This window comes from Osmerus mordax, chromosome 9, assembly GCF_038355195.1.
Source record: "Osmerus mordax isolate fOsmMor3 chromosome 9, fOsmMor3.pri, whole genome shotgun sequence".
NCBI lineage: Eukaryota > Metazoa > Chordata > Actinopteri > Osmeriformes > Osmeridae > Osmerus > Osmerus mordax.
Window position 1 is genome coordinate 4,227,131 of NC_090058.1, and position 24,482 is coordinate 4,251,612.

The 24,482-nt window shown below is 45.1% G+C and overlaps 5 protein-coding genes across 5 annotated transcripts; 3 read left to right on the plus strand and 2 right to left on the minus strand.

The window, feature by feature from the left end:
- Window positions 1–1,948: 1,948 nt before the first annotated feature.
- LOC136949317 (F-box only protein 33) lies at window positions 1,949–5,147 on the minus strand. The gene is made up of 4 exons (XM_067243575.1): window positions 4,638–5,147; window positions 3,657–3,767; window positions 2,768–3,435; window positions 1,949–2,473 (listed from the first exon to the last, which is right to left on the minus strand). The coding sequence occupies exons 1-4, from the start codon at window positions 5,048–5,050 to the stop codon at window positions 2,208–2,210; spliced, it is 1,458 nt and encodes a 485-aa protein (XP_067099676.1). The 5' UTR covers window positions 5,051–5,147; the 3' UTR covers window positions 1,949–2,207.
- Window positions 5,148–5,843: 696 nt separating this feature from the next.
- Window positions 5,844–8,478, plus strand: fam177a1 (family with sequence similarity 177 member A1). Its single transcript, XM_067243595.1, has 5 exons — window positions 5,844–5,993; window positions 6,550–6,744; window positions 6,871–6,937; window positions 7,145–7,242; window positions 7,393–8,478. Exons 1-5 carry the CDS (start codon window positions 5,925–5,927, stop codon window positions 7,597–7,599), a joined length of 636 nt encoding a protein of 211 aa, XP_067099696.1. The 5' UTR covers window positions 5,844–5,924; the 3' UTR covers window positions 7,600–8,478.
- On the minus strand, window positions 8,391–12,434 carry ppp2r3c (protein phosphatase 2, regulatory subunit B'', gamma). The gene is made up of 13 exons (XM_067243594.1): window positions 12,298–12,434; window positions 11,687–11,811; window positions 11,414–11,518; window positions 11,186–11,298; window positions 10,918–11,015; window positions 10,733–10,803; window positions 10,482–10,614; window positions 10,073–10,128; window positions 9,838–9,913; window positions 9,591–9,727; window positions 9,227–9,364; window positions 8,948–9,007; window positions 8,391–8,777 (listed from the first exon to the last, which is right to left on the minus strand). The coding sequence occupies exons 1-13, from the start codon at window positions 12,362–12,364 to the stop codon at window positions 8,586–8,588; spliced, it is 1,371 nt and encodes a 456-aa protein (XP_067099695.1). The 5' UTR covers window positions 12,365–12,434; the 3' UTR covers window positions 8,391–8,585.
- Window positions 12,435–12,521: 87 nt separating this feature from the next.
- Window positions 12,522–20,436, plus strand: prorp (protein only RNase P catalytic subunit). The gene is made up of 7 exons (XM_067243515.1): window positions 12,522–13,714; window positions 13,846–13,893; window positions 14,302–14,434; window positions 17,888–17,992; window positions 19,178–19,326; window positions 19,581–19,776; window positions 20,143–20,436. Exons 1-7 carry the CDS (start codon window positions 12,729–12,731, stop codon window positions 20,272–20,274), a joined length of 1,749 nt encoding a protein of 582 aa, XP_067099616.1. The 5' UTR covers window positions 12,522–12,728; the 3' UTR covers window positions 20,275–20,436.
- Window positions 20,437–20,646: 210 nt separating this feature from the next.
- Window positions 20,647–23,259, plus strand: psma6a (proteasome 20S subunit alpha 6a). The gene is made up of 7 exons (XM_067242854.1): window positions 20,647–20,807; window positions 21,339–21,433; window positions 21,535–21,616; window positions 21,716–21,871; window positions 22,122–22,300; window positions 22,617–22,711; window positions 23,045–23,259. The coding sequence occupies exons 1-7, from the start codon at window positions 20,732–20,734 to the stop codon at window positions 23,100–23,102; spliced, it is 741 nt and encodes a 246-aa protein (XP_067098955.1). The 5' UTR covers window positions 20,647–20,731; the 3' UTR covers window positions 23,103–23,259.
- The last annotated feature ends 1,223 nt before the right edge of the window (window positions 23,260–24,482 follow it).

Here is a 24,482-nt window from a genome sequence, read left to right on the forward strand (position 1 = left end):
TATAACCTGTATGTTGACGAAGTGGCTGACCAAAGTGGCTATACCACAAGACCTCGAGACCTCATCACACTGACAAACACTCGCTAGAATCACCATGATCTTTGGCAGCTGATGCGGATAGACTCCAAGACGCCGGGTCAACATCCAGTGACTGATAGTAAAAAAATAAAAAAAAGGACGCCCTCCTTCGGACTCCTCCCTTACGTGTGTATGTGGTTGAGGCCTGAGCGATTGTGACTCCTCCCCTTCCTCTTCTCCCTCCTCTACTGACGGAACCCTGAGAACGGCTGTTTCCTGTTCACTGCAGAGACAGTGGTACGACTTCACGCACACCCCTCACTCTGATGGATGCACATCTGAAACTTAATAAACTAGCACAACTAGCGAACACGCACACGCACACCTACCCAACACAGAATCGAAAACGAAAACACTGATGCGTAACTGAGCTATACTTCTGTACGGGAAGTTCTGCGGCTGCTGTTCTGACCGAGACAATCCGGTGAACTGGAAACACACACACGACAAGAACATAGTGAGATGAAATGTTAGCTCCTGTGGGTTTTAGGCACGGTATGAAAGCATCAGGATGCTTGGACTTTGTAACAAGGGACTGGTTAGCATGGCCACTCTCTCCTGTCCTCAGACAGCTCTGACACACTGAATCTTCTTCTGTAACATATTCCACAACAATATCATCAACAACAACAACGACGACGACGAAGACTACGACAAGAGTCAACTCTTAAAGACGGAGCTATATCATCTAGATCCTTTTTGGTGTGCTACTAAGAAACAAGGACAGGGATCTCATATGAAGACTTAAGAAGCTGCTCTCCGTTAACATGCATATCTATCACAGCTTCTCCCTCTTCTCTTCTCCACCTTTCAGGCAGGAAGCCCAGCCTTAGTGGCTGACCACAGGAGGAGGAGCAGGCATGCAAGCAGACAGATATCAAACAGACCCCAGCATGTTGCTGGAGAGATTATCCCCATATAATTTCTACTGGATCTCACCCACCCAGCCTCAGTTAACCAGCTAGCCAGACGGCTTCAGAAGAATGCCTTCATTGGAAACAAGTACCGAAAGTGCAATAATCCTGAGATATGGACAGAGCCAGCGGAAATATCTAAACGCATCCCTCTACAATCTGATGAAACCCAATGGCCAGGACTCATAACACATGCCAACACGTTTTCCCAACCGTCCATCTAGACATAATAATGTGCAAGGAGTAGCCTTCTGCCATTCGTCCAACTCGTCAACACCTTAATCTTTAAAAACAAATATAGGACTAGGTTTGTTAACCCCCGTAAAGCTGGGGGCGAATCTGACGGCAAAATGACTGAATCCCGAAAACAAGGGGGTTTCCAAGGCAACTGTGACTCAAGAAAAACCATTTCAACTGACAGACTAGCTGATTGTTTCATTCCTCCTCCTCCTCCTCTCCTCCAATATTTGTCAATGTGATGTTTAGCCTACCTGAGACAGACAGAGAATGGACTCACCCTGTTGGCCCTTGGCCCCTACCTCCAGTACTGCAGGGGCAAAGTCTACACTACAATCCTAAAGCTTCTAGAGGTCCTCTGCCGGAAGACTAGGCTCCTACAGACTATTGGACAAGTACACAGGAACTTGACTAGGCTCCCTATGGACTAGTGAACATGTACACAGGAACTTGACTAGGCTCCCTATGGACTAGTGAACATGTACACAGGAACTCATCGTTGTAAAAAGCCAAGATGGATTGACTGACAGTTTACAGAGAAACTCAGCACTTGCTAAGAAGCAACCAATAGATAGACAAACAAACAAATTACAACAAAGCTAGTAACTGTTGAGATCGCCCCCCTCCCCTATCTTTCCACCACCACCACCACAACTCTTCCTCCATTACCATAGCAACTGGACAAGCCACCCCACCCCCTCCCCCCCAAACCTCCTAGCCATGAGCAGGATATATAGAGATATATATATATAAATATAGAGATCCAATACTGGTTATAAACACAGCACATACAAAGCATTAGTTCACTCTACAAGTAGAGGAGGAAAAAAGAAAAGAAAAAAAAGAAAGAAAAAAAAAACTAATGAGTATGCAAATGAGCTGGGGATCATCGAGGTGGGGTTGTTAGATGAACGGGGGCTGTGACAATGGAAGGGTGTGTGATTAAAAGGTGTGGGTGTGGCCCCTGGAGGGCGGTGCCTACATGCCCGTGCTGAAGGCCTGCAGCTGGCTGTGGAAGTGCAGGGTGGTGTCGGTGAGGCCCCCGCTGATGTCTGAGATGGGGTGCCAGACTCGGCCCAGCCCCAGAGACACCTCCTTCACCAGGTTGTGGACTGGGTCGCCCTCCATGCAGACGGACTGGTCAGGGTCAAAGTCGATGCTCTCCTCGGACACCGCCAGCAGCTTCAGGTTGGACCCACGCAGGCGGGAGATGGCCACCAGGTTGTGGGACCACACGGTGTAGCCTGGAGACATGGGAAACAGGGGCGGAGAAGGTCATAGACACACACACACTTGTTTGTTTGTCTATCATTGTGGAGCACAATCATCAACCACTAACCTTAACCCGTTAATGTAATCATAACCTTAATACTAACTATAACCCTAAAAACCCCTGGAAAAAAACCATTTGGAGTTTTGGGGTCCATCAACCGGGTCCCACAGGGTCGAGTTTTTCCACGTTTCACCATACTTGTGAGAGCCTTTGATCCCCACAAGGGTAGTTAAACAAGACCACACACACACACACACACACTTACCATGTATGACCAGGACGGTCAGGTGCACGCAGCGCCAGGCCAGCAGGACCAGCGGGTCCTCATTCCTGTTCATGCCCAGATCAGGGAAGCTTCCGTTGTCCCTCGTGAGCAGGAAGTGGCTGAGCGTCTGGTTGTACTGCTGAGAGATGAGCTCAAGAGCCTCCTCGCTGACCAGGGTGCAGTAGCAGTCCAGGTGAAGGCGCTCCAGGGGCATGCTGGGCTTCAGCGCCTGGAGCAGCACCTGGGTGCCTACTTCCAGCCCCATCATGAACACACGCAGGTTGGACGTGTGGCGGACCAGCCCCTTCCAGTCCTCTTCGCTGGCTATGCCCTCCAGAGGCTTGGCCTCCGGGGCGTCGCCGTTGAGCAGGAGGGAGAGGCGATGGAGAGGGACACGGTCGGGGGCGGCCAGGAGACGGCACATCTCGGAGGTAAAGTCGCAGAAGTCGAGGCCGAGGGACTGTAGGTGGGTGAGGCGGGCCAGCTCGCAGGGGGGGGCTAGGGGGGGCAGCTGGTTGTCAAGCAGGCTGAGGTGCTCCAGGGAGTCAGCACTGGGGTTGGAGAGGGAGGCCAGGGAGGAAGGGGTCAGCATTCCCAACATGAAGGCGGAGGACAGCCACTTTATCTGACGGCTATTGGAGAGCACCTCCTCAAACAACTGCTGGATCCTAGAGTGAAGAGACAAAAATGTAGGGGTTGGGGTGGGGAAGAGAAAGGTGTTGGTTAAAAACATTTCCTATTCATTTAACTTCTACATCTTAATCTTTCCTATAGCAAACTAAATATTTCCAAAGAAACATATCAGCCAAATGTCAATTTAGATGGCTGTTTTGCCACCACCACAGGGTTGTGGTAGATGCGTGATACGTGTTGCCATCAGACCACTCACTCCTTGATCTTCTTGCATCCCTGATCGACCTGGTTGAGATAGGACCTGTCCGTGAACACCTCCTCCTGCAGAATGCAGGTGTCCCCATACAGGCTCAGCCTCTGCAGATTCCTGAGAGGGAGGGAGAGAGAGAAAGGAGTTAAACTACAAGCTGTGCAACCTCATCCCTAAACCAGAGGGTAGGTTTTCATTGTAATCAGCAACAAACACTATAGTCAGCATACACACACTCATGTGAAGGCCTCAAAGACATGATCAGCAGCTTTCGACCTGACTGTAAAGCCCATGGCCAGCCTGACATTACCGACAACCTCTAGTCTAGAGCATACAGTGGGCAATGTTAGGGATGCAATCAGTTTATTAAAGGGGTTTCACATAACACAGACACGCTGACATTCCCGGACCACACACACACACACACACACACACACACACACACACACACACACGATGACAACGGAGTTCGGGACTGAAGGAGAATGCTGCATCTGGCACTTTCCAGGCAGCCCACAGACCAGTGCAGATGATGAGAGAACAGAACAGTCCAAAGTTACATGACATGCGATGTCAATGTCACTGCTGACCTCAGCTCTCCCGTCCAGACTACATTCTCTGACCATGACAACTGCTTTGTTGTCAATATGAACAACTCTCTTCCTCGCTGAATTCTGACCACAAAGTAACAACACGCAATGCGTTTCCTCGTGGGTAGACTTACTATTGGTGTAAATTGCTCGATTTTAAGTGAAACTGATTGGAATGCGCACGTCAATGAAACAGCTGATATCAGCCGAAGACATTACGTGATTACGTAATAAAAGGGGTTTGTTTCTAGCTAGCGAGTTAGCTAACGTTAGCTGTGCTATTTTATGAGCTACGCACGACCCATAAAACAAACAACATCAACACTCAAATATGGCATGCAGCTTCTGGTGCACTTGTATATGTCATATAATGTATATTAAGCAGTCTGATAACTACCTGTTGTTCCGAATACTGCTCAGCACACACAACACCTGGTCCAGATAAGTGGTCATTGCGTATTTCCATGGGTCGGAGAACTGAGGGTTGGTTCCTGTAGGCGCCTCCATCCTGTCCTCCACTTCGTCCAATGCCAACACCGGAGAGAACTCCAGTTCGCGCACAAAAGATCCGAACTTTCTGGTAAGGAATTCTAATCTCGAGGTCTCCTCGGAAACTGAACCCCCGCTGTTTGAGCATCCACCGACACGCAGTTTGAGCTCCGTCCAAAGCGTTGGGTAAAATAGACACTCCCTCCAGCGGGAGCACACGGACGAGGCCCGAAGCTTATCTCTGTCGGATAAGAAGGAGAATATGTGGACAATGAGTTCGCTCGGTAAAGCCATGGCCCCGACATTCCTGCACAGAGCCATGGCGCAGGCCGCCTGTCGGTTATTCAATCACGGGAAGAAAGTGTGAAGATAAACCGTTGTGAAATGGTGCGACAACGGTTGCTCAAATCCGCTGGAAAGCTACTGGCTCTCTGTGGAAACAAACACTGCTATACCAGCTTTGCCTTCAATACTATTGGATGACGCCAACTCTGTTCGTGCGCGGGGATGAAAACAATGCACTGCGATCATCTAAAATCTCAAACAGATAGAAATACTTAACAAAAACAGCTCATGTATGTACATTCCATATTATTTATGCTATATTGTTCATAATCTATGGTCAATTACATTCCTTCCGTGTCAATGGTAAGTAAAGTGTCGAATTATCCAACCGTTCTCATTAATGGTTGAACCCAAAGCGCTGTTATTTTTGCCATACCTACTTCAGCCGCTAGGGGGAGGTGTTCTACTGCAGTTAAATGCAGCTCAAGCTCGTCGAAGCCAACACGTGAGCCTTATTTTGGATTTCACAGCCCACACCCCTTTTTTAGTCCAATAGACTGTACAGCAACTGTTGCGCATTCATGCCAGCTGTAGCACAAAGAACATAGTTGATCCTTATCCCCATTCTTGTCCATATTTTGCACTTTATTTGCAGTATGTATACATGAGCTCCACCGTGTGATCATGATGTTAAATCATGTTTTTTAAATGTGAAGGGGTATGAAGGTTTTTACGTTCGAAAACGTTGAAAGTGATCAAGGCTGGCTTTTGTGATTTTGACCGGCTGATGCCAAATCTCTAATGATGTCGGACCCCTTTGCTTGGTTGTTGCAGGGAGCCATCGTCACGTCCGGGAGACGCCAAGGGAGAGAGGAAGGAGCGGGACTTGGAGAGTGTGTAGTGAAGTGAGATGGCAGAATTGTTGCTGTGTCTCACTAATGCCAATATTTCTCTTGGACAAGCTATGGACGCTGAAAAGGTAAAACGGCGAGATGATCATAGACCTGACACTTTGTAACAGCAATCGTTTCCATCCATTAGTACCTAAAGTAGACTATCTGTTTTGTTAGCCAGCGTTACAGTAGTTCCTATAGCTAGCTCTAACGGCAGCTCATTTTAGCTGCTACTTCCTCCTTGTATACGTAGCTAGCTCCAGCTGTAAAGGGGTCTTTGTTGGCAAACCTGACAAACTGTCTGCCGCATGAATCGACACAGTGCCCGGATATATTTTTAAATAAACTTCTGTCCAAATGTACTGTAGCTCTTGCCTGATGGGTATATCAGAATGTTTGTGTTCAAATAGTTAGCTTGGTGTTGGTGTGTTTGGGAGCGAGAGATGTGTGAATGGCATGCCTAGAAATGTATATGTTGTACCACTACCAGAGTGCCCCCTCAAGACTAAAGCCAAATGTTCTGTCTTGAAAATGTTTCACGATACATACTATGAGAACAATGTACGTTTGACATTGTGTTGGCGGGTTCTCGGCAAAACACAAGGGTGATGATTAGGATGTTTTTGTATGTGTGTGTTTTAGAACCCTGGTATGGGAAAAGACTTTGAGAGTGTGGAGCTTGGGGACATGAGTGTGGGCCAGTCAAAAGTGCCGGTCAAAGTGCCACGCAGGACTATATACTTTGCCAGTGGAGAAACCATGGAGGAGTATAGCACTGATGAAGAGGAGGAGGAGGAAGAGCCTGCAAAGAGGAACCACATGGCAACCACAGACACGGTAAGTTTGGTTTGACTGACGAGTCATGGTGTTTGTGCCATATGTTTGCCATCACTTTGGGATTGAGGAATGTGTTTGTTGGTATAATGGGGATGATGTAGTGTTGTATTTGTTTGTATGTTCCAGTCTAAGTTGACTTGGGGTCCTTACTTCTGGTTCCACATGTGGAGGGCAGCAACTTCCACCATCTCAGGTAACAGCATGTTTCTGTGTCTAGCTCCACTGCACAACCTCACATGTATACTGGTAACACATCATGGAAACAACACGGTATCTGACTTAAACTAACTTATACGTCAGTTATTCTTCATATCTTTGTATAGTATTGTAATGATCTCATTCTAGTTCTGGTTATGAAGACCATAGATTATGTCATCAAATCCTGCGCTTGTTTTTCCAGTTTGTGACTACCTGGGAGAGAGAATGGCCTCCCTATTTGGCATATCTTCTCCCAAGTACCAGTATGCCATTGATGAGTACTACAGGATGAAGAAGGAGGTGATACACAACACACACACACATATGTAAAGACAGATAAGAATTATTATTATTTGCAGAAATTAATCTCTGCCCAGGTTCAAGCTTTATGGAACAGATTGGTATTTGAGCCTTGGCCCTCTCTCCTCATCCTATGTTGTCACTTTACAGGAGGAAGAGGAGGAGGAAGATAACCGTCTGTCCGAGGAGGCAGAGCGCAGGTTTAAGGAACAGCAAAACCAGGAGGACCAATCACCGGCCACGGAACAGCCGGAGGGGACAGCCTCATTCGTTAACGTCACCTTTGAGTTGGAGCCAGAGCCCAATCAGACCACACCAGAAGGCCAGAGAGTTCCCGCCCCCATCCCTTCCTCCTGAGACATTAATTTGATTATAATTCTAATCTTATGAATTAAATCAAACAGGCGTCCAGTAATTTTTCATGTCCTAATGCTTTGGACATCCTTATTTTTTTTCTAAAATGGCTTACTAATTATATTCCTATTTTTTATGGTGGTTACATCCATGATGAGATGTTCAGATGTATGCAAAATAACAGCTATTTTTAGTTGCTAAATTGTCACAAAAGCATGAATGTAGCTATTTGTATATATGTGTGTGTGCAATGAACGTCACTGTGTCAATGGAACTAGTAATTGCCAGTGAATGAGTACACAGTGGATGGTCCTTTGATGCTGATAAGAAAGTTGCTGATTTAGAAAAAGACCGGTTTATTTTGTTTAGGTACGTGACAATGTATTTTTTTTCTCAAAGGTAAACAGTTGTCAGATATGGAATACTGTATGTGGCCTTGTGAAAATCCTCTGCATATACTTGAGATATTGGTGGCGTTTCAAAAAGATTGTCCTATGTGATGTTACTGAATTATAAAGGAGAATCTTTTCCTCAAACCCCAAATGTCCTGATGGAAAGGTGAGTCGTGCAGCAGAGATAGCAGAGCTAGGGATAACCTAGAACCCCTGTACTTTACTTGTGAATTGATGTTGTTAATGGATAGATGAACCAGGGCACTGTAGTCCTGTTGTCTGGGCTTGTAAAAGTACTGTTATTGATATGCTCTGTATGACTCCTCTATCTACTTAGGCACGTCAGATCAATGCAAAAAATATAGAAATGTATCACAGGGATTACAAAATACCTTTTCTATTGGTAGAAATGATTTTTATTACAACATTAGTATAAAATATGTGAGATGTGTGTATATATATATACTGTACATAAAGACATTTAATCAGACTGTTGTGAAGTCTCTATATTCCCTCTGCGGGGTGTGGGGAATCGTCTCCCGTAACACGTCCTCTTCCTGGTTCAGATCAGACCCTTGCACTCCGGCGGTATTGATATCAGGTCTCGTCCATGTCAGAGTTGTTGCTGTCGCTGTCATTGACGACCAGCACCTCCCTGTTCTCGTAGGTCCAGAAGCCGTTGAGGTCTATGAGGATGCTAGTGACGGTGTCTCCCTGGCTGCTGCTCACCAGGTCCTGCAGGGTGATCTTGTACGGATCCCTGGGTTTCACCATGTCAAAGATCTCATCCTGGATAGAAGAGGGGGGGGGTTGAGCCAGTTGAAAAGGCCTTCAGAATATAACTGATAAGGTATGGCGTTAGTTTTAACTATGGTATGGCTTGACTGGACGGAGAGCGCATAGAGTGACGTCTTTAAAATTCAGTATGACATCATGTGCTGAGTGCACAGATGGTTCACCTTGACGTCCTGGAATGTCACAGGTTCCTGAGCATGTATCTTCATCTGCTCCTGGATGGCCTGAGGGAGGGGAGAGGAGAGGGAGAGGACAGGGAAGGGAGAGGAGGGGGGAACAGAGGAAAAAAACAATGTGCAATGTGTACAATCTGCGAACAGTTCGGCAGTTCAATTCACCAACTATAACTGTTACATTTACATTTATTCATTTAGCAGACGCTTTTATCCAAAGCGACTTCTTGGAAGTCGCGTTGGATATTACAATCTAGAAAGTCTCCTCACTCTGAAGAAGTAGTTGAGAGCAAAAACATTGAGGTAGCCTTTGTTCTCCATATCCAGCAGCTTGAAGATGTACTGCAGTGCAGCCGGCTCCTTCCTGTTCTCCAGAGCCAGCACAAAGTCCAGGTACGTTTTATAGTCCTGACGTAGAGACAGGGATGAACAAGATTTATAACTGTCAGGATTAAAGAATGTGTTACCAACAAGTTTCAAGTGTTTTGTTCAGTCATGAATGGAGGAGCAGACTAACACAATAAATAAGGGAGTGTGTTTTGTATAGTAATACTAAACAGATGACCATCAACAGGAAGACACAAACAGTTATATCAGACGTGTAGCTGATTAGTGACTGGTGTGTTTTGTTTACCATTTCTCCATCGTATGTGAGGCACTCCTGGTATACCCGATCTAGGAAGACACTGGTCAGCGTGCCTGTACCGTAGCGAGACAGCTCTTCCTTACTCAGCATGCCGTTATGATCCTTGTCCAGGTTTAAGTACTGGCCTGAAAAGCCACGGGAAACAAGACCCTCATTATCATCATCAAACAATAGAAACTAGTTAAGAAACCTGTTTAGAATTTCAAAGATTATGGATGGCATCCTGGGTTTTTACCATAAACCCTCAGGGCAGAGGGGGCTGAGAACCAGTTAGATTCCTGACTCTCCTTTGACAGCTCCTCATCTCTTAACTAGAAAGAGAGAGAGAGCGAGAGAGATAGTATTAGTGATAGGGAGTGCAAAGAACATCCAGCAGTCTCCTTCACTTCTGAATGTGTTCTAAGCGGTCCCTGGTGGTGATGTGTGTTTTGGCTGTGCTCCACTAGTGTTACGGTTGAGTGAACCCTCACCTCCAGAAGGTCATCCAGAAAACTGCAGGCTAAAATGTCCTGGATCTTAATCTTTCCTGGAAGGCAGGATAAACAGTCTCTATGTTAGGTCATCCATTGTGACACAGTTAGCGATGAAGAGGCTGGGCATGGTGCTTGTCACAGAGCCACTGGCAAAACATCTTATCAAGACAATGGGACACCACTTATAGAGTTACTATGTTTAAAACAAATGCATCCCAAACATCAATGATTATATGATGTGATAAGTGATGTTAATGCATATGAGGTGTTTTTACTGAGTAGAAAAACCCTTATATGGGTTTACAGTATAAACTGAGCGTGATAAAAGGTACACACACAGAGGTATGAAACATCATGTACACTGTAACATCATGCACACAACATCTTGTTGAGGAGGGCGTCTCACCGGTCCTCAGTGGGTCGAGGAAGAAGAAGAACTTGCGTACAGCGGTGCACACATAGAAGGAGTAGAAAGACTTCTCCAGGCCGTCTAGCTGGGGCAGTGTGGGAATCAGCTCCAAAATGTAGTTCTCCAGGTCCTGGACACGTGCACACACACGCACACACACATCATGATTCAGACCATGTCATGTTTGGTAAGGCCAGGTTACAAGGTGGCAGGTGTGAGAGTTAAAAGCGAGCGTTGAAGATGCTTACAGACTCTCGCAGGTAGCCCTGTCCAGCCACGTCGTACAGACTCAGCCCTATCCTCGTCTGGTGCAGCCACACTGGTCAAGAACACACAAAAGCAGCATTGTTGCCAACAGCAACGCAACAGGAACACAGGCTGTCATGTGTTGAAGGTGACCGACGTCAGGAAAACTGGCAGTGATCTGACTCACCCTTCCTCATGACGTAGTTAAAGAACTGCATGATGGAGATGCGTCCGTACGGGTCGTTGTGGAGCAGCTTGGCATAAACTCTGGCTGTGAAGAACTGCCTAAGAAGGTGAAAATGGTTGGTGGCATGTTAACAGAATGCTGTAGAATTATTTCAAATGAATACCTGACCATGCATATCGAAATGAATAATAACGAAGTAAACTAATCTTGGCATGTATGTATTGTATGTGCTCTTTAAGGCCCCTTTCAGCTTTGCCCCTACACTCACTTGCACTTCTCCCCAGCAATCTCCCCAACCTTCAGGTAACAGTCATAACTGATCATGGCCTCCTCTCCAGACAGTGGTGGGACCTGGTGCTTGTCCAGCAGGAACCACAGATTCTAAGCAGAACACAGGAAAGGAAACTAGTATATGGATTGAAGCAGAAAGATCAGTCTGGTTCACCAAGCCATCAGCATCTAGTCATAAGGATAAACATGTGGATGATGCTGTTACCTGTAACTCCTCGTTGTCGAGGAGCTCCCTGCTCTTCCTCTGCAGAAACACAGCTCTGCTCTCCTCCCTCAACTTCTGCAGCAACACCTCGTCTTCCGCCGGAAGCTACACGTAAACACGCAACAATCGTCCAGGGTCAGTATTTGCCCCACGGGGGTTAAAATACTGCAGATTGTGTCTATCAGACACAGTCTTAGAGAGAGACATGTTATTGATGGGTTTAAATAAGACAAGCACAAGAAATGTCAGAAAAGGGTTAAACAGTTTATGTACCCTGTAGTAGAATCGCGGGATATTTCTGTAGGAACTCTCCTTGCTGCCTCCTCCCCTCCATTCCGTGTAGTACTTCGTGAATAAAGCCGTTTCCTCTGTCTTCTTCTCCTCTTCAGTCCTCTCATCTGACATTTACATTTATTCATTTAGCAGACGCTTTTATCCAAAGCGACTTCCAAGAGAGAGCTTTACAAAGTGCATAGGTCACTGATCATAAGAACAAGATAGCCACAAAACATCGCGAGTAGCCAAAACATGAAGCACACATTGTGAACAACCAAAGTAAGTGCCAAAGGGAAGAACCATAAGAGCATGTAGTTAAACAAGTTACAATTAAACAACATGAACCGCTATAAGTGCAAGTGTACCAGTGGAAAAAGCAAGCAACAATAATAAAAACAATATAACACATAGCATAACACAGGACCATGTCAAATGTTTACAAACTGCAGCCAAACTCTTGTCAGAAAGCAAAGTTTCTAAGTTAGTCAACTCCAACGAGGATCTAACTTTAGGCAGTTAGCTAGCTAGTCAACTAGCTATTTGACTACTGTAGCTAGCTAACTGCCTAAATAAACCATAACTGGTCCGCTACTGCTCATTTAGCTTACCCTTCTTGGCAGTTGCCAGTCTCCTTTTCAAAATGTCTTTCCAGTGTACCATTCTATCTGTAGACATTTTGGGTTTAGGTTATAAAAATATTAAAGACATCTGACAAGTCGACTCCCAACAATTCGGTTGCTCTAGTTCAGCTAGTGACGTCATATTATGGTGACGTCAGATGTGCGACACGGACTTATGCCTCTTTCAATGTTGTGTCTGAAGTTTTATTCAAAACCGTGTTTTACAGAGGAATTATTTATCTGGTGGTGCTTTTGCAGACACTTGTGAGTCTTCTTTGTATGAGAAATGCAATGAAATTAATGTGAATAGATATAGACCGATAGTTTGTTGTATAACGTAGGCTACTGTCAACTCTTCCTAGCTAACTAGTGTTGCAAATGCATGTGGTGGTCTTTGCGACAGTCCCGTCGTTTACAATATGGGTTCCATGTTAATATCAAAATCTGGACTTTGCTTTAAGTACGGAAACGTACTATCTCATCCTAGAACTGTAGGCTGCACGCAGCTGAGAGTTTTGCTTTCTGTATTCAAAGACAGCAAGCTGCATTCTGCACACTTATTTAGCACAAAAAGAGTGAGCAGACCTTTAGGTCATCATAACAAGAAAGAAGATAGACAGAAAGACTTCAACATCAGGGAAAGTCCGTCTTTCCCCAAATCTGTGTTTGCAGCAGGGACTGCCAAGAAGACAGCCGAGATCCTGAGAAGGAAAAGTGGCCTCCGGGAAGCGGAGGAACCAGACCCCAGACAGCCCAGGGTGCGAGTGGAGCTCCCCGACCGGCCCCTTGCAGCCTCGGAGTGGAGAAAGCTCCAAGAGGCTTCAGGCAACCATGAGCGCTTCCCCATACAGATGATGACATCACTCTTCGCCCAACGGGCGGAAATCGACATCGCTAAGTCCCTTCTGGCATTCGTCGCCACGGAGACAGGCACCCTGCCTTACAAGATGCTCCTTCGCTACCTGACACTGTGCGTGGCGGCGGACCACAATGAAGAGGTGTTTGACCTCTATGAGATCATGACCGGACGTTTCGGTTCGCTGGACACGGGTGCCTACAGCCTCTTCATCAGGGGTTTCAGCCACACAGAACGCTGGCGTAAGGCACTCGACATCTTGGAAGACATGAAAAGGGTCATCACCCCCTCCTCACGTAACTATGGCTGCGTTATCGCCGGGGCTGTGCAGCACGGGGATGTTGGCATGGCGTGGGCGCTGTATGATGACCTCATAGAGAAGGGACTGGTCCCTAACCAAGAGATCTGGCAGAGCCTGTTCCAGAGTGGGATGTCCCGGCCAGGGCCAGAGCAGGAGGAGAGGCTGCAGGGAGTCCTGATGTACATGAGAGACAACCAGGTTTACCCCCAGCGGTCCCTGGCTCAAACCATTGAAGCCTGGTTCCAGAGGTGAGACGTGTAGCTGTGGTACAACGCGTCCATTGGGCCTTTGTTTTTAACGTGTCCTGACCCCTAATTTCTTTCAGAAGCCACTCTTTAGTTTTACGTCTTACGTTGTGTTCTTCTCTTACTGCCTCCAGTATTCCTGAAACGAGCTGGAAGGGAAGCTGGACCACAGTGGAGCCCAAGTAATAACCAAGCCCTCCTCATACCCCTCATCACATGTCATGTATTGGGGGTCAGATGGCTGAGCGGTTAGGGAGTCGGGCTATTAATCAGAAGGTTGTTGGTTCGATTACCGTCCATGCCAAATGACGTTGTGTCCTTGGGCAAGGCACTTCACCCTACTTGCCTTGGGGAGAATGTCCCTGTACTTACTGCAAGTCGCTCTGGATAAGAGCGTCTGCTAAATGACTAAATGTAATGTAATGTATTGCGTTCAGACATCTAAATATCTAACCACCTATGTCCTCTTAAGACTGACATCCTCTAACCTCTGGCGCTTTGTGCAGGGCAATGTGTCAGACTGGGTTGAATTTGAGGGCTACTGTTCTGTAGCTGTGTAGCATGTGACCTTTGACCTTCTGCATGTTTAGGGGCGTGTGTCGGAGCTGCAAGGAGGAGCTGGAGTCCATCCACCTGACTCAGGAGGAGTACAGCCAGCTGAGGGAGAGGGTGATGCAGGAAGTCATCAGAGGACAAGATGTCTTTAACAAGACCACACCAGAGGTCTGGACACACTCAAATGCATTTGAGTTCAATTTAACTTTATTTTTGACACATGTCCATATAGAAATAATACAAGGACAGACAGTGCAGTACAGGGCATAGACAGAAACATGTTTTCAGTGACATTATAGAGTTGAATTGAAATGGTGCAGTACTGTACAGTATCCACAAGGGGGTAGGAGTGTGCAATGTCTATGATGTTAGGTTAGGGTGTCACCTGTGGGTTTTCGAGTGCGACACTATCAGAAAGGTTCAAAGGGTAACTTTTAGATAATGTCTTTGAGGAAAATGATCCTTTTTCGTAATGCATTCTTGAGTTATTGTTAGGCATGCACTGGTGAGAAGTACATTGTAACTATTTCAAGATGTACGACCAGGATTATTCTTCTGTCTATGAAAATGTGGATAATCCTTGGAGGACATACTGATTGTTTTGATAAACTCACATACAAGCTTGCAGGGCCTTGTAGAAGGATCTTCTGTAACTCATACAACTTACTAGAACATATTTTTGTCCAGGATACACTGATCAGAATAACCTCTAAGAGACCATATTTGTATTACATAAAAAATGAATGACATGACTAGATTCCACCTATAGCCATAGATAGAGCCCTGAATGAGCCAGAATCGACTGGTAAGAATATAGGTAGCTGTCTGAGTCAGTTTTCTCCCCAACCTACCCACTGTCCAAGCCGTTCTTCCCAGACCAGCCACCAGACTCCAGCAGAAGAGTAAGTGTGTGTGTGTGTGTGTGTGTGTCTATGTGTGTCTCTGTGTGTGTCTCTGTCTGTGTGTGTGTCTGTGTGTGTGTCTGTGTGTGTGTAAGGTTAGATGAGATGTGGGGGATTTCCATCCCCTCCCTGTGTCTTTCTCTGCAACCCCCTACTGGGCATACCCACTGAGACAACACAACTCTGCAGAATAACAACAGCAGAACCGTACAGAACAGTAACAAGAGAACAGACATGAACTGAAGCGTAAGAACACAATGGAACAAAACCAAATAGCCATAACAGAAAATACCCAAACTGAGTTATAACAAAACCGAACCATATCAGAACAGAACAGTGACAACAGAACAGAAAGCAGAATAGAAAAGTGAGAATGGAACTGTGGTTCTGAAGGCTTGTGTACCTAAAGGTTCCTTTTAATTAGAGCTTGAACTAGAATCTGTGCACACAACGTTGATAGTACACAACACCGAAAAATACAAATGTGTTTATGTAGTGCACAACTCTCTCGCTATATTTACCAACAGGATCACTGTTTATTCGTGGAAGTCCTATCTATATTGGATTGCAACAGTGTTGAAGCACGGTGCTGTTCTATATGCAGACATGCAATCATCTTGATGATGAAAAAGAGCCAGAGGGACAATGTGTTCCTGTAGAAACACCGCTCTGTTGTATTCTCATTAAACGTTTATTTAGTTCAAGGGAGTCACAAGGAAATTGTCTCTCTCTTTCAAGTTAGGTCTGGTTAAGTCAGCTGTAGAATGCACTTACTTGACACATGTAAACACATAGAATATAGGACAAATACAGGCAACCACACGGGCAAGTGTTTCGAGCTCTGACCCCTGGACAGTTCGAGCATGCTGCTGTTGCAGTCATGTAGCCGAACAAGGGATAGGTTTCACATCTCAGTCTTAATAGGCTGTCTCACATGAGGACCCCCTGGAAAGTCCCTGGCAGCTCCGGGTCCAACCCCCCTCCCTCGCTTATCCTTTCTCTCACCCCCATCTCCACCTTGGCCAACACACGTGTGGGTATCAAATCTGTCTTTACTCCCATTTTCAACAGAACTTTTTTTTCCTGTTTCTCTCTACTGAACAACTTTTTTATATTTGACCCTCTGTCTCCCATCTCACTTTTTTCTCCCTGCTCTCACCATTTCATATCCTGACTACGTCCATTGAAGGGGGTCAGTCAGGCAGACTGTCATGTGCCGGTGTATCCTAGTTGCAGGTTGCTAGGTTACTTAGGAGGTGCAGGGTTAGTTCTGTAACAACAGCACATGAAATAGAATCTGACCAAACCAGTTACTTCTTCTCCTGGGAAACCTGAGACAAACATACATACATGCATACATACTTGCACATACATACACACATGCACATAGACACATACACATATGTACATACATGCACATACACATACATCAAATCACCCTTTCCTCTTCTTCCGACTGAATGTCATGCTGACTTTTTGATTATATCTTCAACCACCTGGTAACTTATTTTCTGCAGCCTTATGTGTTATACGGTGTAGCGGCTGGACTAGGTCTTCTAAGCGGCAACACGAGGGGATTTCACAATGGGCTATTTGCATAACATAGACAGAAGTGAAAGTAGCTCAATGTTTTTCCTCAACTGTGCTGTCCTCTGGCTGTTTCTATTTGACGTGTGGAGAAAGGGGGAATGTTATCCAGTTGATGGTCCAAAGGTACTAAAACTACATTGAATCCCCTAGGTTCTCCCTTGGTTGTCCTGTTTGGCAGGAATCACAAGAATACGCCTTGCTTTGAGAGAGCTCGTAGCAGGCAGAGTTGTGATATTTGAGAGATTCACGTTACAATAGACCTGGAGGTGTGAGACCTGGCAGGTGGCCCAGACAGAAATTCCCCTCAGAAACATAAAACTGTAACCACTGTACACTTGCATGCGTGCATCCACAGAAACAGCCATTCTGACCGGGGCATATATTTGGAGCAAGGCCATGAACCAAATGAAAAGGCAACAACAGCTTGACCAAAACAGGCAAGAGGAAGTCTTGTAGTAGGGTCAGTGGAGCCCAAAGAGACGCATTTTAAATAGTTACTCCATTCTGGCTGTGTTCTCAGGTGACAAGCCAGAAACATGAGCCAGAACAAGTAAACATGACTGTTCCTGTAAAAATCTGGGACATGGCAGGAATTGTATATGTGGGGTCAGATGGTTGGCGGTTAGGGAATCGGGCTACCAATCAGAAGGTTGCCGGTTCGATTCCCAGCAGTTCCACATGACGTTGTGTCCTTGGGCAAGGCACTTCACCCTACTTGCCTCAGGGGGAATGTCCCTGAACTTACTGTAAGTCGCTCTGGATAAAAGCGTCTGCTAAATGACCAAATGTGAAATGTATATAATTGTAACTTTTCAAAGAATGGAATAAACGACTAAAATTAACTTTATTAAAGGTCAGACCATTTTGCTCTCTTTCCATCTCTCCCACATTGTTGTGGCATCATTGTTGTTGAGGGAAGAGTATCCTGCTTAAAGTAACTACAAATGTAGCTTATATAGGTTAGGACTTATTGATAATAGGTTTACATGATTTCTTAACATAGGTCGATAGGAGTTCCCTCAAGAGGAGCAGGACCTAAGAATTCCAATGTACCTGTTCATGTCTAGCGATAAACTTAAAACTTCTTTCTCTCCTTCTCCGTCTCCTTTGTTTCTCTCCTCATCCTCAGGAACTGGAGAGCTTCAAGACCTTTGTAAAGAGGAAGCCAGCGTTTGACGTGGTCATTGATGGGCTCAACGTGGCCAACACTACCAGGGGCAGCCAGTCTGAGACTGTGAGTACTTTATGCCACTAAATCAAACCTGTGTGGCAGATGCTCTACCCTTCTGTGTCACTAGGAGACACTGTGGCACACAACTGCTGGTGACAGATGATGCCGACAGATAGTTCAAAGAGAGATTGATATAAACCCACCTTATTTTTCGAATTGATCTATATTTCATATGAATGCACTTTGCAATATAGATCTAGAACAGAATGCAAGCCTTAAGAATGAATACAGGCTAGAGGAGAAGGAAAGTAGTGGTTATAATGTCAGTGTAGAAGTTGTGTCATCCTCTGCAGACCCAGAGCAGGGTGAGGTAAGTCTGCTAGGCCAGGATGCTGTGTTAGCCTGGTGACTATGATTACACATTCCTAGTTAGGCCTGTCTCTGAGAGCAAGCTAGAAAAGCTGGCTTATATTTAGTAAGGTATATTTGTGTAGGCATGGCCTCATCGTGGTCTGACTTGACATGTGTGTGGTTCTTTGGGGGTACCCTATCTATAGCCTCCTGCATTAGCTTGCCCCTTCACTCACCCCAGTCTGACTGGCTGTGTTTGGTAGCTCTCTTACAGATGAGAATGTTGACGCTCTAAATGTTAGCCATCTTATTGGCAGCAACAGTCGTCCAGAGCTACTTACAGACAGAATGTACTCTGCACAACAATAGATGCATGTACTTGGTTTGTACTTGCAAGTCGAACATATAACACAGCAGATGATTCAGAGGAGGCCGGCTGTGAAGGCTGTTGCCTTACACTTCTAGCCTCTGACACCTACAGGTCTGCTGGTTGACTGAAGGGGATTCCTGCCCTTTCATCATATGACTAACAGCCCATGTAAATCCAGCCTCTTAGCCTCGGTGGGCTGAGTCGTAATCGTTCCTCTTGTGGTAACCTTAACGGCCAACACCCTCCTGTTTAAAGTCCTCACCACAGATCTGTTCAGTTCACGTAGGAGCCACACTGTCAAATGACTCATCTTATGTCAATAAAACAGACTGTATAGCACCTGCTAACTAATGTGTGTGTCTGCATGCGTCTGTCTGTCTGCTTACCTATCTGTCTGTTTGTCTGCCTGTCTGTCTGCTTGCCTATCTGTCTGTCTTCCTGCCTGTCTGTCTGTCTGTCTGCTTGCCTATATGTCTGTCTGTCTGTCTGCTTGCCTATTTGTCTGTCTGTCGGTGTTGTCCCTCTAGCTGCTAGCAGTGGTGTCTGAGCTGGAGCATCAGGGCCAGGTCATCCTTGTGCTGGGGAGGAAACACATGCTGAATCCCTCCCGAAGCTGGGACAGACACCACATGGCCCAGGTCCAGCAGAAGGCCCACTGTTTCTTCACTGACAACATGTGAGTAGATATGACTTGATTACAACATACAATCCCCCCCCCCTAGACATTCCTGTCATTCCTGAGTTACAACAGAATGTCCTGCTTCAGACTCTGGAGATCCAGAGCAAAGTCATGTGATCAGTGTTAGTTTCCGTTCTCCTCTTATGCATTTTCCGGTAAAGTCTTTAAATAGCAGCAGGATCCAATACAAGACTGACCGCACACCCCTAACCACTGAGGTATTTTCTTATTTCCTCATTTCCATGTGTCAGCTCCGAGGATGACCCCTTCCTCTTGTATGCCACACTGCATTCTGGGAACCACTGTAACTTTGTGAGCCGTGATCTGATGAGGGACCACAAGGCCTGTCTGTCGGATGATGTGACCAGGCGGCTGTTCTTTAAGTGGCAGCGCGGCCACCAGCTGGTGCTGAGCGGGTATAACCTTGGCCGGAGGGTTCGCTTCCAGGTAAGAGGGACGGAGGTAAAGCGGTACAGAGCTTGATAAAGGGATAAACGATACCCATCTCCAAATTTTACACAGTTGCTTGTAAGTGCTTAGTCAGGTGGCTGAGCGGTTAGGGAATCAGGCTTGTAATCTGAAGGTTGCCAGTTCGATTCCTGGCTGTGCAAAATGACGTTGTGTCCTTGGGCAAGGCACTTCACCCTTCTTGCCTCGGGGATAATGTCCCTGTACTTACTGTAAGTCGCTCTGGATAAGAGTGTCTGCTAAATGACTAAAAATAAAAAATAAAATAAAGTGATGCCCAGGGAAGGGAAGGCATACAGATGTCGGGTGCAGGTGTCGTAATGTGCTATGTCATTCTGTTTACAGAGAATTCCCAGTTATGACACGATCATCCAGACGTCCGCCACGTCCTGGCACATCCCCTACGACGACGACGGGGCCGAGAGGTGCTCCTACGAAGTCCCCCAGCGGTGGCTCTGTCTCAGAAAGACACATTAGGAGTTGCCATGGAGACTGCGTAAAGGGTTTGCATGCTGGCATTGCTAAATATAAATATAGTTATGTTGCTCGCAACTGAATGTGAACTTCTGAACTGAAGTCTCCACACAGCTCTATGTACTAATTGTAAATCTTTTTTTCTTTTGATAATAAAGAGTTAATTTACCCCCCAAAATTATAGTGTCATTATACTCTCTGCAGTAGTTTGTGTTTATTAGTGTGAAATAAACATGGCCATGTTATTATTTGTGGTCATGTAGAATCTATACAGTTTGTATTCCAGATTTTCTATCATGATCTCTCTTGGACACCCCTATGTCATGTTCCATTTTCCGTTGACCCGGACGTAGAATCACCATCCACTTCCGTGGTCGTTGACTTGCGTGTTTTCTTTTTCTGTGCAGCTCCCTTTATAATTGTGAACTTTTATACACATTTACCGGCTTTCTAATTCGCCATGTCCCGGGGATCGAGTGCAGGTTTTGACAGACACATCACCATCTTTTCTCCTGAGGGAAGACTTTATCAAGTTGGTTAGTATTGGGAGATTTGTGAAAGACTCTTAACTTGCTCAGTCATCACCGGTCGCCGCTGGCTAACTAGCAATTACAGTAGGCTAGCTAACCTTAACCAATTCAAATTGTTTCACGGCTAGCTAGCTGTAGTTTCAATTCTGCTAAGTTAACATTGCAATTAAACAGGAACAATTCTTTAGACTTAAATCCAAAAAATTTGAGTATGAGAAAAAAACGGGCACAATTAACGTTATCACGCTAACGGTAGCTAAGCTAGCTAGCGAAGTATATAGGCGTTAGCCTAGCAATCGTGGATAGCCAAGTCATGGCGGTGGTACTCATTCTTTATCTCTACTTTTTTATTTACGACATATCATACATTTGATTTGTCTGATTTAGTTAGAAAAATATCCACACACAAGTGGGCCGATTTGTATACTTAAAAAAAAAAAAATCACAGAGCATTTAGAGCGTCTTTACCTGTGAGATGTTTGTTTACCTGTAGTGGCTCCCAGTTCTTCTACTCACTACTGTATCTCTCTCTTCCAGAATATGCATTTAAGGCGATCAACCAGGGAGGTCTAACCTCAGTAGCAATACGGGGAAAGGACTGTGCAGTAGTTGTCACTCAGAAGAAAGTCCCTGTGAGTAGTCTATTAATTCTCAACTATACTTTTCAGCAGCTCAGCTATGTAATATATGGATAAAATATGAATGTATCTTCCCATGTGTCAATCACCCCCAGGACAAGCTTCTAGATGCTTCCACTGTCACCCACCTGTTCAGAATCACAGAAAACATCGGCTGTGTCATGTCTGGGATGACTGGTGAGAAACAAGCATCCTCATAGTGTCATTGAACAGAATCCTTTGTTGGTGGACAAACAAATTAAATAATAATCCTTTTTTTTTTCTGTATGTGTGCAGCTGACAGTAAGTCCCAGGTTCAGAGAGCACGGTATGAAGCAGCCAACTGGCAGTACAAGTACGGTTATGAGATCCCTGTGGACATGTTGTGTAAGAGGATCGCTGATATCTCCCAGGTCTACACACAGAATGCTGAGATGAGACCACTTGGCTGCTGTGAGTAGAAAGACCGTCTCTTGATGTCAGGCTGTGTCCTTTAATCTGGATCTATCTTCCCTTTTTCTCTGTCCTTCCTTTTGTCTTTCCTGCATCATCTTCTCTGTCTCCCAGATCTCCTTTTGTACTGTGGTCATTTCAGCCGTGGTATACATTGTTTAATTGTGTCTTGTGTGTAGTAGTAGAAGATCAAAATATAAATGTGTTCCGACTATGATAAAGTAATGTTCCTATTGTGTCTGTGTTCCAGGTATGATAGTGATCGGTGTGGATGAGGAAAATGGTCCTCAGGTCTATAAGTGTGATCCAGCAGGCTACTACTGTGGCTTCAAGGCCACAGCCGCGGGCGTCAAACAGACCGAGGCCACCAGCTTCCTGGAGAAGAAGGTCAAGAAGAAGCTGGATTGGACCTTTGAGCAAACCATCGAGGTGAGAAGGCTCTCATGGAGATGAGTCTCATAAATGGAGACTTGACATTTTAAATCAGGATATTAGTACGTTAGACCTGTATGTAACAGGGTCGAGGTGATTAACTTCACTTCTCAGTATAAACACCACCCGCCCATTGTAACATGGACGTCATGGTAACCTGAAGTGTTGTTTTCTCTGATTGTTGTTGTTTCATTCCATTACCTCCCTCTTTCCCCTTCATCCTTCTCTCCATCCCCATATTTCCACGCTCCTTTTACTAATATGTCACTCACTTCTCCACCTCCTCCCATCCTGTTCTCTCCTCTTTTCCCAGACTGCAATCACGTGTCTGTCCACTGTCCTGTCCATCGACTTCAAGCCCTCTGAGCTGGAGATTGGTGTCATCACCACTGAGGATCCTAAGTTCAGGCAAGTGAAGGTTGCTTGACACACAGAGATTACTGCTGTAACAGATACTCACCCTCAAGATTTGAAGTCCAAAGTCATACGCCTTGGCCAAGTGTGAAGCGTATATTGTCAGGGTAAAACTGAGGACTCATTGTAGCAGTGAAGTAGTCAACAGTTTTGTGGCTTGTTCAGAGAGCTAAGTGTAATAGCTGGACTTGAGATGAATGGCTTCTTCCAGAGCAGACGCATGAATAGACTTGTAGCCCTCGTTCTGTTTCATGGCTGGCTTTGATGTGGTGGCAGGAGCTGCTTCTAATCTTAACTTGGTGTTCTCATTGGTCTTCTCTCCTTCAGGATTCTGTCTGAGACTGAGATTGATGTCCACCTGGTGTCACTGTCCGAGCGGGACTGAGGAGCTAATGGCCATGTTGGCGTGCCAGACCATAGCAAACGATCCCAGAGAGCAGTCACAGATCACAGATCCGCGTCATGAGAGGGCTCGACTCAGTTACCTGTTTTTGCTGTATATTAACGCTGTTCAATTAAAGAGAATGTTTTTGAGAAACTCACATTTTGGAAGGTTGCATTTTGTCTTGTTAAAAACATGTTGAACTTGCTTGTTTGTTGGTTTATTCATGGTTTAAAATAAATCTTTTGAGGAAATAAGTAATAAGTCTGAAAAGGATATTCCCTGTCGTTCGTACCAGTTCCAACTAGGGCTGGGTGATGTATCAAATATTAGCGATAAAATTGCAATCATTTTTGTTTTTTTGCTGGTCCTTGTGTTGCTTGTGTGTTAAGATCACCGTCTGGCTCCTATGTGACACACAGACATACACCGTTTGTGCACATGCTCACAAAGAGCATATGCACAAACTGGAAATTGCACACGCACATTCATTCTCTTTTGCTCTCTTTTTGTCCTGTCACATAAGGACCTCTGCATGAATTGTTCCATGTGAGGTCCATTTTGTCAAGTTGCAAGTACCATGTTATGGCAACTGCTTAAATTTGCACTACACATTTTGAACTTAAACAATAGCTGTTCTATCTAAATTGTTTTCGTTGTTTTCTAATGGGGGCAAAAGAAAATCTTGTTTTTTTATTATTTAAATGAAAACATATTGAGATATATATCGAATATCGTAAAATTTGACAATATTGAGATATCAATTTTTCTTATATATTTCCCAGCCCTAGTTCCAACCCATTAGTCTGAATCGCCTTAACCGTGATGCAAACACATAAAAGCTTGATATTGATAGAAACAGGATGTTAGGTACTAGCCTGTCCATAAACATACTATGCAGACAGCCTGCAGTAGATTACTGTAACTTTGGGGATTTTGACTACATACTGATCATGAGATTGTGTCCTATAACTGTCCTAACACTATAACTGTGTTAGGACACAATCTCTCTCTGCTTTCCTTATCTCTGATTCTGTCTGATTCAATCTCTCACCCTTCCTCAGAGCTCTCTATCTCTGCTTCTAATTCCCCTCTGACGTTTTCTCAGCACTAAGGTTGAACCAAACAAAGATTATTCTTGCTAGGAACTTGTTTTGTACGGGAACTTCCGTGAATTCTGCTGGGACCGAAGCAAACCTCAGGAATCCACTTTTAGTTTCATTGTACATTTCTTTAGGCGTTTTTGAAAGGTAAAAATCTTGAGACATGACACATGAAATTAAATAGTATATATATTATTATACTTAATTTAACAAGTGAAATTAAACAATCACCTAATTTTGAGTGTTGAACGTAACAGATTAAGGTTCTCCTGAAGTTAGG

What these genes read in the sequence shown, in the direction of transcription:
- prorp (XM_067243515.1), top strand. Translation starts at nt 12,729, where the DNA reads ATGGGTTCCATGTTAATATCAAAATCTGGACTTTGCTTTAAGTACGGA. An exon ending in ATTGAAGCCTGGTTCCAGAG is followed by an intron (nt 13,715 to 13,845) that starts GTGAGACGTGTA and finishes TACTGCCTCCAG; the next exon opens with TATTCCTGAAACGAGCTGGA. An exon ending in TTAACAAGACCACACCAGAG is followed by an intron (nt 14,435 to 17,887) that starts GTCTGGACACAC and finishes CCTCATCCTCAG; the next exon opens with GAACTGGAGAGCTTCAAGAC.
- fam177a1 (XM_067243595.1), top strand. Translation starts at nt 5,925, where the DNA reads ATGGCAGAATTGTTGCTGTGTCTCACTAATGCCAATATTTCTCTTGGA. An exon ending in AAGCTATGGACGCTGAAAAG is followed by an intron (nt 5,994 to 6,549) that starts GTAAAACGGCGA and finishes TGTGTGTTTTAG; the next exon opens with AACCCTGGTATGGGAAAAGA. An exon ending in AGCAACTTCCACCATCTCAG is followed by an intron (nt 6,938 to 7,144) that starts GTAACAGCATGT and finishes TTGTTTTTCCAG; the next exon opens with TTTGTGACTACCTGGGAGAG.
- psma6a (XM_067242854.1), top strand. Translation starts at nt 20,732, where the DNA reads ATGTCCCGGGGATCGAGTGCAGGTTTTGACAGACACATCACCATCTTT. An exon ending in CCTTTGAGCAAACCATCGAG is followed by an intron (nt 22,301 to 22,616) that starts GTGAGAAGGCTC and finishes CTCTTTTCCCAG; the next exon opens with ACTGCAATCACGTGTCTGTC. An exon ending in ACTGAGGATCCTAAGTTCAG is followed by an intron (nt 22,712 to 23,044) that starts GCAAGTGAAGGT and finishes TCTCTCCTTCAG; the next exon opens with GATTCTGTCTGAGACTGAGA.
- ppp2r3c (XM_067243594.1), bottom strand. Translation starts at nt 12,364, where the DNA reads ATGTCTACAGATAGAATGGTACACTGGAAAGACATTTTGAAAAGGAGA. An exon ending in ACTGGCAACTGCCAAGAAGG is followed by an intron (nt 11,812 to 12,297) that starts GTAAGCTAAATG and finishes TGTAAATGTCAG; the next exon opens with ATGAGAGGACTGAAGAGGAG. An exon ending in ATTGCTGGGGAGAAGTGCAA is followed by an intron (nt 11,016 to 11,185) that starts GTGAGTGTAGGG and finishes TCACCTTCTTAG; the next exon opens with GCAGTTCTTCACAGCCAGAG.
- LOC136949317 (XM_067243575.1), bottom strand. Translation starts at nt 5,050, where the DNA reads ATGGCTCTGTGCAGGAATGTCGGGGCCATGGCTTTACCGAGCGAACTC. An exon ending in GGATGCAAGAAGATCAAGGA is followed by an intron (nt 3,436 to 3,656) that starts GTGAGTGGTCTG and finishes TCTTCACTCTAG; the next exon opens with GATCCAGCAGTTGTTTGAGG. An exon ending in GACCGTCCTGGTCATACATG is followed by an intron (nt 2,474 to 2,767) that starts GTAAGTGTGTGT and finishes CCATGTCTCCAG; the next exon opens with GCTACACCGTGTGGTCCCAC.